Here is a 14,716-nt window from a genome sequence, read left to right on the forward strand (position 1 = left end):
CAAGGTCACAGTGCTCATTAAGTGTCTGAGGCCCAATTTGAACTCAGGAATAGGAGTCTTCCTGATTCCAGGTGCAGCACTCTACTCACTGTGCTACCTAGCTGCCCAATAGATATGGGCCAATAAAGGCAGAAAAATGAACCAAGGCTGAGAAATCTGCAAAGCAGCTCGACAGAAATTAGGTATAGACCAATATCCCACATCACATACCAAGATAAAGTTAAAATGGGTCCATGATTTAGATGTAAAGGGTTATACCATGGACAAATTAGGAAATAGGTTGCCTACTAGGCAAATTAGGAATACTTTGCCATCAGATCTATGGATTAGGGAAGAATTTATGACCAAACAAGAGAGAGAGAGTATTACAAGATGCAAAATGGATAATTTTGATTATATTATATTAAAAAGCTTTTGCACAAAATGCAATCAAGATTAGAAGGAAAGCAGATATCTGGGAAACAATTTTACAGAAAATTCTAATAAAGTCCTCATTTCTCAAATGTATAGAGATTTAAGTCAAATTTACAAGAATATAAGTTATTCCCTAATTGATAAGTGGTCAAAGGATAGTTTAAAGGCAGTTTTCAGATGAAGAAATCAAAGCCATCTAAAGTTATATGAAAAAATGCTCTAAATCACTACTGACTCAACACATGCAAATTAAAGCAACTCTGAGGTACCACTTCACATCTACCAAATTGGCTACTATGACAGAAAGGGAAAATGACAAATGTTGGAGGGGATGTGAGAAAATCGGGACATGAATGTACTTTTGGTAGGGTTGTGAACTGGTTCAACCACTCTAGGGAGCAATTTGGAACTATGCCCAAAGGGCTCTAAAGGTGTGTATAACTTATGACCCAACAACACCACTATGAGATCATATCCAAGAGAAATTTTTTTTTAAAAAGGGAAAAGGATCTATATGTGCAAAAATATTTAGATCAGTTCTTTTGTGGTGGCAAAGAATTGGAAATTGAGGGGCTGTCCATCAATTTGGGGAATGGCTAAATAAGTTCGAGCATATGTTTGTGATGGAATACTATTGTACTATGAGAAATGACGAACAGGATGCTTTCAGAAAAATCTGGAAAGACTTACATGAACTGATGCAGAGTGAAGTGAGCAGAACCGGGGGAACATTTTACATAGTAATAGCAATACAAGGATCTGAGACAATTCCAAAGGACTCATGATGGAAATGCTATACACCTCCAGAGAAAAAAGTGATGGAGTCTGAATGCAGATCAAAACCTACCATCTTCCACTTCTTTATGATTTTTATTTTTTGGTCTGTATTTTCTTTTACAGCATGACTAATATGGAAATATGTTTTGCATGACTGCACATGTATAACCTATATCAAATTCCTTACAGTTTCAGGGAGAGGAAAGGGGAAGGAAGGAGGAAGAGAATTTGAAACTCAAATTTTTTTAAAAAAATGTTAAAAGTTGTTTTATATGTAATTGGGAAAGAATAAAATATTATTTTAAAAAGTGACTAAGAAGAAAATAGAGAAGAAAGTAGAAACCTAGAGGATTCTACAGAGGGCTTTTCAACTCTGGAATTCTTGTGTTTGTGTGTGTGTGTGTGTGTGTGTGTGCGTGCACATGCATGCATGATTCATTTTCCCTAGAATGTTTTTCTGCCTTTTGTTGAATCCCATTGAATTCACTGGTTCTTTCAGGTCCAATTTAAATGTTACCTTCTTCATAAATCTTCACTGAATTCTTTCCTTTTTCTTGAACTTCACATACTTCTCTAAGTAACTTATCAAATTATATTTTATATTGTAGTTTCTCTGTGTATTATTGTGTATCTATTGTGTGTATTATTGTGTGTATCTAATTGATTGTAAGCTTCCTGAAGGCAGGAATCGTGTTTTATCTAAACTTTGTATCTCTCTCAGTTTTTAGCAAATGTAGCACATGGTAGACACTTAAAAATTTTTATTGAATGAATGAATGATGAACAAATTGATTAACCTTTTTCAGGTGCAATTTCTGTGCTGAAAAGTTATCACCTTTCTCCCCTCCTTTTACCATCTGCCCTGTCTTTGTGTTTCACTTGTGGGAAAACCCTTCAGTTCGTCTGCTGTTTACAAAGATATTGATATATAATTCATTGAGCAGCGTCTTCTTGGGAAAAGACTTAGCTTTGGGTATATCGTGGATAGAATGAGTATCACTAGGGAAACTTCATTTACTGAAAGATAACACTTCAAGAAACTGATGTTGTCCATATCTACATTTTCTTGTTACTAAAACCTTGAATAGGCAGCTTTATATAAGTATGATAAAGTCTCCTGTCTAGATGTAGCTTTACTCTCTTATCATAGAAGTTTCTATTACTGTCCTATTTCTTTAAAACTAAAAAAATAGACATTTGATAGGTTACATCTCTTTAAATGATGTGAAAATATACATTTTTCTGCTCAGACTATTTTTTTTCTGAAGTGACATTCTTCTCCAAACTTCCCATTCTTCTATATATTCTTTCCCTAATTATTCTTTCTGTGATCAGTGACATGAATCTTGGAACCTGTTTATTAGCTTTTTATTTTCTTTACAAAAATTTTAATACTAAGGGACATAAGCCCAGGATCACTCAGTAATTCCAGGCATCTGATGTGGTATAAAGCTCACAAGATGATTTTTCCCCCCTTCTAATTTCATTATATTTAGGCATCTGGGTATAACATCATTGAAATCAATGATAGTGTGGTGTGGGCATTCTCCTTGCTCTCTGCTTATATGTAGTTTTTCAAATATTTGCAAAATTACTTGGGAATTGAAGTGTTACAGTTGGGTAGGAGCCATATGATATATAGATTACATACCAATATCCATATGATATATATATATATATATATATATATATATTATATATACAAACTAATAGTCATTTGGCAAGTGATAATGTGATATGAAAAAAATAGAGGATTGTCTTCAGAGTAAAGAACATCTGGGTTCATAGATCTTCCTTCTGACATATACTAGCTGTGGAGACATATGCTAGCCACCACTACCACCACCACCACGACCACCATGACCATCACCACCACCACCACCACCACCACCACCACCACCACCACCACCACCACCTTCACCACCACTACCACCACCTTCACCAACACTACCACCACTAAACCAGCACCAAACTCTACTCAAGTTCAAACTCCTGACAGCAATTTGCTGTTTTTAATGGGTGACCCAGGCTATCTATATGTCACATGACTAGAATAATACGGTTCTTTGCTGTCTAACTTTATAGGTTTTCTTTTTGGTTGGAACTTGTGAGTACATTTTGTGGAAACTCCCACCAATACAGGTCAGTAATTCTTCATAAAGTTAAGCTTATAGAGATTTGCCAGTGGGCTTGTGGGTAAAGTTGAGGGACTTGCCTGAGGTGAAATAGTCAATATGTGTCAAAGGCAGGATGATAACCCAACTTTTACTGGCTCCAAAGCCAGGGCTCCATCCACTTCTCCAGTATGACTTTTGAGAGTCTTCCCAGAGGACCTGGCAAAAGTTCAATCCCTATTGAAGTTAAACCTGTTGTCTGTGGAATTTGGAATTGAAGAAAACAGTCTAGGAAAAGAAAGTTAGTTATTGCAAAACCCGTTAGTCCCGTTCAAGCATGCAGATGTTTTATTTTATTATTCCTCAAATGTCTATTTCTTTTTCAGCACAACGCAGTTATTATGCTATCCTCCAAAATAAGATATTCGAATTTCAAACAAAATTGTCAAAAACAACAACCTTGGTTGCTCCATATGGTACACAGAAATAATTACATTTCATTTACAGTACAGATGCACTTTACACAGTCATCAACAGTCATTCACTACCAACACAGTATTTGAAAATCACCTAAAACACCAAAAAAGTTTTCTTTTTTTAATTTCAGAAGAAATGAAAGAGTTTTGCATAAGTGATGAGTGGGAAGAGGGTGCCAAACTACCAGTTGGAAAATTTTTGCCATATTTTCTCCAACATTTAGGACATTAAAAATAAGACTGATAATTAAGGAGTTAAAATCCTAAGTATTCCTGCATTGCAGTTTCCTTAGTCTATGTTTAACAACAACAATGAAAATTTTCATTAACTGTTATCAAAGAAGTTTCATTGTACAATCAACCTCAAAGCACAAAGTGATAAGAAGCAGGCTCTAGGAATGATTAATCGTCAAGCTGCTGGCAAATTAGTAATTTGTTCAGGAAAGATTAGGAGTAAAGCTAGTTCTTCCCAAGGAAAATTTGAGTTTATCTTATTTTCTTTCATTCTATAAGCATTTATCTAGTGCCTACTGTGTACACAACCTTGTCTTGGGGCAACTATAAAAATGTAAAGCGAGTACAATCTTACTTTCAAAAAAAAGTCACAAATTATTTGGCATACAGGGGACGACATTTTCTCTTCTTATGACAAACATTTAAAAAAATTTTTAAGGGGAACAATAATCTTTACCCCCCAAACACACAGAAGTTAAACTGTATCCCTTGTAGTAGAATCTTGGAATGGACAGAGCTTTTTGATTGACATAAAACTGTTCACACTGGTACATGCAGACATGTCTGCTAATACAATATTCTTTAAAATATAAACACGTTTCCACTTAATGTACACAGAGATCAAGTTTGCATCACCAAACACCTTGTCCTCCTTCATGGGAGGAAACTGCTGTTTACAGGAATCTCTTTCTAGAAAAGATTTGCGTTGCTTTCCTGAAATAGGGGAGAAAGCAATCTTTCTTTAAGTATTGGTACAGAAAGCTTCTTAGCTTGAGCTCCATATTTAGAATCATGTTAGTTACTCTCAAAATATATTTGAGAAAATGTAATCTAATCAGACCCAAAGTAAAAGAAATAGAAAAATGGGTAGGTACGGCTGCACTACTTGGTGCTCTGGCACTTGTCCCAGCCTATTGGGACTGTTTGCACAAAACACCTCCTGATAAATTCAATAGCTGGGCTAGTTGTTAACAGCAAAGAGGCTTAAAGATAAGTACTCATTTGTCAAATAACTCCTTTGCCCCCTTCTACGTTTTGATAAGGGGGGTTGATTATCATATTTCACTAGTAAGAGACCTTGTCAGTTAATATAAAAGTAGGAAAGCCATTGGTACTACAAAAAAGGTTAACCCAGCTGCTAATGAGAAACCTTTAAAATGTCAATAGAGAGGTGAGCTAGAAATACAGGAATTGACAACTCACTGTGTCACAGGACTAGTGGACGAGAAGGCTAATCTCGAAAAAAACACATCTATGGTACAACAGTTTGGATTGAAAACTTACTGAAAAAAACTTGGGCTACATCAGAGTTTTTGTCTCTGACTGTGGCACTAACTATTAAGGGGATCTGGAAAATTAAAACAAACAAACAGAAAGTCCTGATTCCTGATACAACAGGTGTACAATGGATTATTGCAGTTGTAACAGTATCTAGGAAGCAAGGTAAAATGATAATCATTACTGAGCTAGCTGGACACTATAAGCTCACAGATGAGCGTCTCAGCCAGAAAGACTGCATTGCTAAGAGTTTATTTGTAGAGCTTACCATGGAATGTGAACAATCAGCTTGTTGTAAGTGCCCAGAAATGCCCCTTTCTACAGTTAAAGTTTATCATGCCTAATCTGAAGACAACATAAGTAAACTGAGATCACTGCTCCAAAGAATTTCAGCATGCATTATGATGGTATTCCTTTCAGTCAGTACAAACCTGTCATATGAGGTTTTTTTTTTTAAACGTGATATACTTCACTTGCCAATGTTCGTGTTAGTTTGTTTTTACAGGAAAAAACATGTTATCAAAATGTTTTCCATATTTGTTTTTCATTCAACTGGAACATAGTGTTCAAAGATGTTTTTTAAATTTCATTTTATTTTTTTAAAAAAAGAGTTCTTATCTTAAGAAGCATCAATGGGAGGCATTTCATTGTGCTCATTTGTAAAGTCAAAGGATCACAGATTTTTCCGCTGTAGAATAGGTCAAACCTTATGCCCAGAAATGCCATATGGTGGCCTTTTATGCATATCCTTAAGTTTGGAAACAATGTTCGGTTTTGCTACCAACCGGTGTTCCATTTTGCTGTTTGACATGTAAAAGACTGGATGTTTCTTCCTTCTTGCTCTTTAGAGCCCTTTCACAGTCAGGACTCAACTGCCCTCTGTCCTGCTTCCAACTGTTTTACAAAGCAGATACTCTGACAATGTTTCCTCCTGAGTACTCTGGAGATTCTGGCCTGTCATCTCCTTCCGGGGTCGTTACTGGAGGTGTCGGTATGCTTATTATTGCTGTAGTCACGTAAGGTTGCTCACAGTTTAGTTTAACACACTCTTCCATTTTGGCATTTAAACTGGATCGGCTGATGGGGAAAGAACGGATTTAGAAAAAAGGTAAGTTGTCCACATTTTTCTTACATGCCTTTACCACAGAACTGAGGTGAAGATATTTTAGTTTCCATGAATCAAATTTTTAAATCTAAGAATATTTGTGATCACTTTAGGTACATTTTAAAAGAAGAGTATAACAAAGTGGATAGTGCGACCTGCAAATGCAGTCAATATTAACTAAAGACCTTCAACAGAGGCTTGAAACCTAGTTGACTTTGGTTAGATAATTCAAAGTTCCTGCAGCTTCATTCTTAGTAGAACTAACACTAGTGTACTGATTTAACACTTACAGAATTAACACCCTTGAAGTCAATGGTATTTAAAAAGTTCCTTAGCAATTTTTACTATTATTATTTTAAAAAAAACCTTTCAAGACTACCTAGACAATGATTTAAACCACATGCCAAGGGCTGCTGCTGGTGTTTATGTTTTGAGAATGGAATTATTCTCTAATGTACATCACTCTTTCCCACTCTAGATGGTATTGTGTGTAAACAAGACAGACTTCAGAGACAGAAGCCTTTTAAGCTCTTAGAAGCTTGAGTTGTGTTTCCAAAGCCTTCTGCTATGTTTAAATAGCCACAGACTGAACTATTTGCTTAGTCTCTTCACAGGCTGTTACACACACACACACACACACGTATACACTCACATGCACACACATGCGCACACACATGCACATGCACACATACACACAAATACACAAACATCTTCCCCACATATACATGTGCAAAAAGAAAAACATCAAAAGAAATTTGGAATTCATTTGGTTTGAATCAACTTTTAAAAATTTCCCTTGATAATGTTTTTGTTGTACCAAAAAAAGGTTTTGATCCACATCTCACTTTTGAGTCAATGGCTTTGTATAGCTGTCCTCTTAGTTTTTATCAAGTCAACTGGTAATTCTGTAAGTTCTTTATAAGTATTTTTACATGTTTTCCTTTGTGTTAATCCTATCTTTTCAGTTGCATCTTAAGTACCTTGAGGGGGAATAGAAGAGCTTCAATTTCTTTGCTGTGTCTCCATAGCACCTAGTTCAAAGGCACTGAAAAAATGTTACTATTTTCCTGAATTTGAAAAAAATGCATCTAAGGACTTCCTGAGAGTGGAGACACTTGCTTGCATGCCCATACAGGAGAAGGAAGAGTGCTCACCAAGGTGGAATGCCACTGTCTCTTTCCCTCTCCTTTGCGGCGCTCCTACTACTTTCCCCCTCAATAGATATGTGTACATGTGCATGGCCACCTGACCTCCTTCTGCCCATCACATTGACTGCTTTGGTCTCAGCTGTACCTCTCTGGTAGTATGTGTGCGTGAAATTGTGTTACAGGCACGTGTAAATGAATAAATTCACATGCAAGCCCATACACCTGCCATGGCAGTGAGGATGAGTTATGTCATCAGCTCAGATCAAACTGAACATTCCAAGTACCTGTTAGATAAAGGTGTTCTCTCCACACACCTGATTTGGATAGTACTGAGTTCTTGTACACTGCCTTGGCGGCTCCCTGACACGTTGGCATTTGGGATCCGGAAAGTTTTTTTGTGTCGTCTTGAGCAGCAAGTGCTGGTGACACCTTGTTGTGATGAGAGAGAAGGGCTGTGACTCGAAGGGCGATTGACTGTTGAGACTTCCATGCAGCTCTCTTCATAAACTTGTTCGTCCACAAATTCATGATTCTGTCCAACACCATTAAGAATGTGGGTGGAAAGCATAGATGGAAAAAAAGGATAGGCATATTACAGAACTATATTCAGAACTCATTTTTGCTCTCATTCATTTAGGCCATGCACAGTGCTTAATTTTGGTGAAAAGACCAAGACTGAGTCTTTTTTCCCTCTAGAAAACTTCAGAATGGAGTCAAGCTCAAATAGAAATGGTCGCCATGAAACTGTACATAAAGATTCCTGTGGGCACATATTGACTTAGAAAGCTACATTTTAACATTATCTATGTTTTCTTGTAATTTTATTAATCTTGTTAAATATTTCTCAATTACATTTTAATCCAGTTTGGGCTGCATTTGAGAATGGACTACATGTTCGACACTTGTGTTCTAAGAGGCACCTTCCAACCTTAAGTCTAAAATCCTATGATCCTATGAACATTCATTTTTGTTGTTATTGCTTAGTTGTTTCAGTCCTGTCTGACTCTTTATGACCCCCTATGTGGTTTTCTTGGCAAAGATACTGGAATGGTTTGCCATTTCCTTTTCCAGCTCATTTTACAAATGAGGAACTGAGGCAAATAGGTTCAAGTGACTTGCCCAAGGTCACAGAGCTAGTAAGTGTCTGAGGCCAGATTTGAGCTCACACAATTGAATCTTCCTATTTCCAAGTCCAGTGCTCTAGCCACTGTGCCACCTAGCTGCCCATGAACATTCATGCTTTCAAGTAAAATCTCAAAGCTACTTATGTTTTCAATTTGCATTTTTGGGAAAATCTTTTCTGACTTGTATCTCATTGACCCTTCAGCTGTACTTAACATAAACTGATATACCCCTAATTTGATGACTGAATCCTTTTTGAAATTGTATCTGCTCAACACCTTCATACAAAATCTGGATGTCAAAAGATAAAAATGCAAAACTTGGGAGCAGAAGTAGGTTCGAAATGTCTTCAGGAGGTTCTAGATTTAAAAATAAAACTAACTTCAACAAGCATAAAAATACATAAGAAACTGTCCTGAGGACTTTGGAGGCATCTAAGTGGCACAGTAGATAGAGGGGGTAAGCTTGGAATCAAGAAGACATGAGTTCTAATTTGACCTCAGAAACGTATTAACTATGTGACCCTGGGCAAGTCACTTGACCTTGATCTACCTCAGTTTCCTTGTCTGCCTCTCAGTTTTGTGAGGATAAATGTTTTTAAAGCATTTTGCGAACTTTAAAGCACTATATAAATGCTACTTATTATGATGATTATCATCATTATTATTCAGTTTTTCTGCTTCATATGAACATTTTCATAGTGACAAAAATTCTGTGAATTAGTTGCTGGGAAATTATATACTTATGATACTTTCTAGGTTTTTATATTTTTATCTAAAATCTTGGGATGTACAAAAATTACAGAATAGTAGAATTATTTTTAGCTGAATAAGTGGAATAGCTTAATAAGCAAATGGTTTAGACTTGCCCTACTGAAGAAATTCTCCTTCCCTTTCTCTCCCACCCTACATTTCTCCCTCTTTCTCCTTCTTTCTCTCTTTTTCCCTCTCTCTCCCTCTGCCCTACTTGCTCTCTACCTTCTACCCCAACCCTGTACCAGTAAGAAACTACCAAACTACCTTCACTATAACTAATGGAAAAGCAAAGTCTGTTCAGGGCCTATGAATGCCATGGAAGGTCTCACAATAACTCTTGAATAATCACATAACCTTCAGACACAAATAACCAATTCTGCCTGCATTAATTCATTGCATTCCCCACAGGAGAAAATAACCCTGCATTTTTAAAAAAGGCAAACGTGTTTGGGAAATGTACTTTTTGTACCAGTTCTTATTTGAATAAATTGCATTTGAATTATCCAAACTTTTTATTTTCATAATGTACTATGTATAAGAAAAACTACTTAAGTAAATACATTAAGCATATAAAAATACAATTCAGAGGGCATATGGATCAAAACATACTAACAGTACATGATAAGTTAAATTTTTTACACAAAATCATCCAATGTATCAGAAATAGGCCTTAAATAACACAAGCATCTATAGGATGATCATATTAAATTTCACATAAGAAGTAGAATGTTTTAGTTTCAAGTAAATGACATGAAAGTAAAAATATTAAGTGATGTATTATTTGCATTTTAAAAAATTAAAGGGAAAATTTATATTTTTTTCCACCTGTGAATGAATAAGAATTTTGACTGAGAGAGCAATTCTTCATTGGTCTGTTCAGAAAACTGTACCTTCTTAGCATTTGTTTCCATAAGTGTTAATATCTAGATCCAAATCAAAATAATTTTACATTAAATACACTGCTAATTGAGGCAATAATTTAGGGTCTCAATTATTTACTTATGATAAGGTTTTTTTCCTCTTATTTTGGAAATCTTACTCTTTATGAAGAGGACTAATCTGGGATAATACAGACAGAACATGTTCAATAATCAAAAAATTTATATACTTTTTTAGCATAGTGCAGTGGAAGGAGTGCTGAACTTGAGGGTCTGAGTTCAAATTCCAGCTCTATTACTATTTATGTGACTTTGAATGAATGACTTAACTTCATTGGATTTCATTTTCCTTATCTGTAATATCATGGTGGGGGATGGAAGATATGGCCTCTAAAATTTCTTCCAGCTCTCCAGCTATGATCCTAGGATCTTGTGCGTAGGAAGCATCTTATAATAATTGTTAAATGAATAAATGTCTAATTTCACATGTAGCCTAAACCTAACCGAATGTGATAGTCATTGTGTTACCATAAGGTAGCTACCATATAACAAAAAAATCATTGGCTCTGTGTGAATGAAATGCCCAGGGGGCAAAAAAACCAAACAAGCTGGATCACCTATAATGCAAATTAAACTTTAGTACCTAAAAAAAGGGTAGGACAAAAAGAGATTGTGTTATTGTGTTAATTTTATCATGTTATATTCATTTTTCAAAGGTTTAACATGAAATCACACACCAATCTAGAGAAAACATATAGTGGATAGAGTGCTGGTCTCAAAGTCTAGAGGACATGAAGTCAAGTTTGACTAGTTGTATGGCCCTAGAATGTAAGTCCCCATTTGCGTAGTGAAGTGGGGATAGTAATATCAGCTGTACAACGGAGTTACATCATAAGCACATATAACGTATAAATTCAACTATAAGCACTAGCGAGTGGAGGAGGGTGAGGTGAAGTACAATTTAAATGTCTCCAATGATGCCTCCATTCCACTTGGAGTAAACTTGGTTAGATGTGAAGCAGTTGTTTGCTCAGTCTTCTCAATTCACACATGCCTCTCATAGTGTGAGCATCTCACCTTCCTTCTTGTGATTCTAGAATATCATTGTCATCATAGGCTCATAGAGTTTGAGAACAAACTTAAGATACCTGAAAGGATCCCTTTAACTTCCTAGTGTATCCTTTGTTTCGTGGGAAGAAGGCATAGCAACAATTATATCTAATATGTATCATGCTTATGTGTTAAGCCCTTTCATGAGTATTTTCTCCCCAATCATCAATTTTCCTAAAAGCTATGGGTTCTTCTAAGCTGTTTTTGCTTTCTTCTGTTTGAATAGAAGTCTTTTTTCCTCTCTGTCTCCTTATCAATGGTTTAGTTTAGCTGGGCATAATGAAAAATACAGTTTACATTCAATTGTTTCCTTAGCAACCACATCACCTTTGTCTGATCTCTAAAACAGATTGTCTTCTTTTTAAAAAGACCCTAGCCTTCCTAGCTCCTTCCCAGCTATACAAGTTTGAAGATATTATAGTGCCCTTTCTAAATGATTCAAGGGTTTTTCAAAGGTAATTTTAGCTTTACAAAAATCAGCATCCTTCAGAATCTAACCTAACCCCAGGGTAAGAAATGTGTCCATTGTGCCTACTGGGTCTGTTGTGAGGCTCTAAGTGAAGTAAAACATGTGGAGTGCTTAGCAAACTTGAAAGCATCATACACATATAATCATTATTATTTACTTTTTATTTTGATAGATTTCATTATGCTTGGTTATCAGGAAAGTGACCATCTTCTTCTGTTTGGTCAGCATTTCCAAAAATCATTTGAGGACATTTAGAGATTAAGAAATCTTCCATTATTATATACTACATGGCTTATAGACTTTTGTCAAAGCAGAGTGACCTTGTATTTGTATGCAGCTCCATGTTAACTGTTTGGTTTCTCATTCAAATGCCAGAATACCATGTACATAAACATTTCCCAAATGCATATCTGAAAAGATTTCCAACTTGAACTTTCAACATAGTCATCCAATGCAATTTAGTATTGGGTCGTACACAAGGTAGATGAGTCACCCTATGAAAAAGAGTGATGTGGAGCAACAGGGTTCTGCAAAAGCAAATGGGATTGTCACAGTAGTACAGGGGGAAGGCATTGATGCTCGCTCCTTACCGTAGTTTTTTCCAGGCAGTGAAGCAGGTGGTGGTGCTGGGTTTCAAAGCAAGAGCCAGATTTGCTAACAAAGCCCTGTTCATCTTCTCCAGAGGACTGTTAACACAGAGAATACAGTGTTGCTGTCTATATTATTTGCAAACAACGGGAATGCTAGCCACATGCTTCTGCAAGACAGATCTAGGCTACAATGGACCATAATTGCAGTGTTTGTCAGCAAAACCCAACAGACAGAAAAATAGCTTTTTGAGTTATATGATCAGTCAAAATGACTAGTTTATCTTCTTAATTTGAACATTTAAACTATTTTTTGAAGCTTCAACCATTTCTATAACTCTGGATCAGTCTGTCATCATATAATTTCAAATTTAAATAAGTACTTAATAGACATGTGGAAAAAATTCACTTTTTTCAATGACATTAAAGTTACTTTGTTTTAAACTTTTTTATTCTGAGCTTAACAAATGCCAAATAAAATGAGCATTTTCAAATATTTAGTAGAACAGACAAAGATCATACACAAAACTACAGATCTCAAAGCTTCCCTGTTATTAAGATGATAGAAATCATAGATAAACATGTAGGACGAAAGCTTTTAACTTGTTTACTTGTTGTGTACAGTCTGGTGAAGCCTATAGATCCCTTCCTGGAATAATGTTTTTCAAGGTATGAAATAAAAAATACAAGATTATAAAGGAAACCAATTATAATGAAATATAGTTTCCAAAATATTTTTAAAATTACAGTCATAGACCAGAGGTTAAGAATTCATGATGTGAGGTTTAAAAATTAAAACACACATAAATGAATTCAATAATTGAAAATTTTTGGAGAATTTTATGACACTCTCCAAGTTAACTGGAAACAAGAGCAATTTTTATGGGTGGGAAAGAGGCATGAAACACACCTGAGGTAAACAGTACAAAAGGACCCTCAAATCTCACTGGGGAGTCTCTCTGAACAGGGAGGGAGAGCAGGAACAGGATAGAGAAGAGGTTGTTTAGGGCATAACTGTCAGCTTGCCATCTGGTAGAGTGCAATGTTGACTAATTATTCTTGCTAACTGGTACTGAACTCCATTATTGTTATACTGCTGAAGTACTTTGTTTCAGGCAGGGCAACAAAACATAGAGGGTACTGACATTATTCAAACCCTGATGGCCTTACCCTAGTTATATATCTTTTGGGGTCTATCAAGAATACTGCTCAAGCATGTTTGAGGGTCAATATGAGAGAAAAGATATGTTCCCTAGAAATTCCATTAATTCTAAACTCATGGCATTGATGCTAACTAGCTATGTCTGGGTTGGGGGGAAGTGATGAAATTTTTATTATTTCATTATTCGTAATTATTCAGTATATGATACAACTTTAGAAAAAGAAGCACCATGGTTTAATGGATATAGAGCTGTCCTAGGAACTAGAAAGCCCTGGAATCTAGTCCTACTCCTGATGCTTCCTGATGGTGCCATCCTAGGTAAGTCACTTAACCGCTCAATGTCCCAGGGAACTCTCCAAGACTACAAATTGCTGAACAGTTGCTGTTGTGTATTGGTAGAGGAAGTTTCCTCATCATGATGAGCACCTTACAACAAAGAAGTCACAGGTATGGGAAAAGGAAAAAGAAAATGACAACAAAGCAACCAGTGGGTAAGGTTGCTTTAAAGCACTATTATATTAATGACTGAGGACATTTTTTTTCAAGTAGGAAGGGACTTGTCAAGATATTACCTGGAGCTGGTTACTCAGTAATCCATTTCGTTTGCTCTGCATATAAGCATTGGCACTTCCACTCTTGGCTGCCCGGATTCTTGCAAGCCTTGCTTTCTATATCAAAAGATAAGAAAGGAAAAATGTCTTTTTGCTAGGTCCAGCTTGTTGATAAACCAGCTAAAACACATTTCGATGAATGAAATGAATTAGTACTGTTTTGTTTTGAAAGCATTCTAGCTTTGCCTATATAACACTTGAAAATATGATTCTACCCTACTTGTGTAGACGTGACATCATCATTATAGGCAGCCCTTCCAATAATGTAGCTTTAACACACGAAAAATCTGGGGGGAAATATGCAAACTTATTTGGGGTATCAAAATTTTAGCTTTTTAATAGGGAATATTCTCTTCAGAAGACTTACCTGAGTATAAATGTACCAGTAAGAACTGGTGCCCTTTAAAAATCTATTTTAATATTCTAATGGAATGGTTATTTTTTTCTATTCCGTTGAATTCTCTTCCTTTGTTAAT

The 14,716-nt window shown here is 35.9% G+C and overlaps 1 protein-coding gene across 1 annotated transcript in view; it reads right to left on the reverse strand.

The window, feature by feature from the left end:
• Positions 1-3,630: 3,630 nt before the first annotated feature.
• Positions 3,631-14,716, reverse strand: part of LOC118851054 (potassium voltage-gated channel subfamily D member 2-like) — a 59,447-nt gene continuing 48,361 nt past the window's right edge. Inside the window, exons 3-6 of the mRNA XM_036760630.1 lie at positions 14,202-14,297; positions 12,471-12,566; positions 7,831-8,078; positions 3,631-6,370 (exon numbers count right to left, since the gene is read on the reverse strand). Coding sequence (XP_036616525.1) covers positions 6,193-6,370; positions 7,831-8,078; positions 12,471-12,566; positions 14,202-14,297 — 618 coding nt within the window. The 3' untranslated portion in view covers positions 3,631-6,192. The remainder of the gene's footprint in view (positions 6,371-7,830; positions 8,079-12,470; positions 12,567-14,201; positions 14,298-14,716) is intronic.

This window comes from Trichosurus vulpecula, chromosome 5, assembly GCF_011100635.1.
Source record: "Trichosurus vulpecula isolate mTriVul1 chromosome 5, mTriVul1.pri, whole genome shotgun sequence".
Taxonomy (NCBI): Eukaryota; Metazoa; Chordata; class Mammalia; order Diprotodontia; family Phalangeridae; genus Trichosurus; species Trichosurus vulpecula.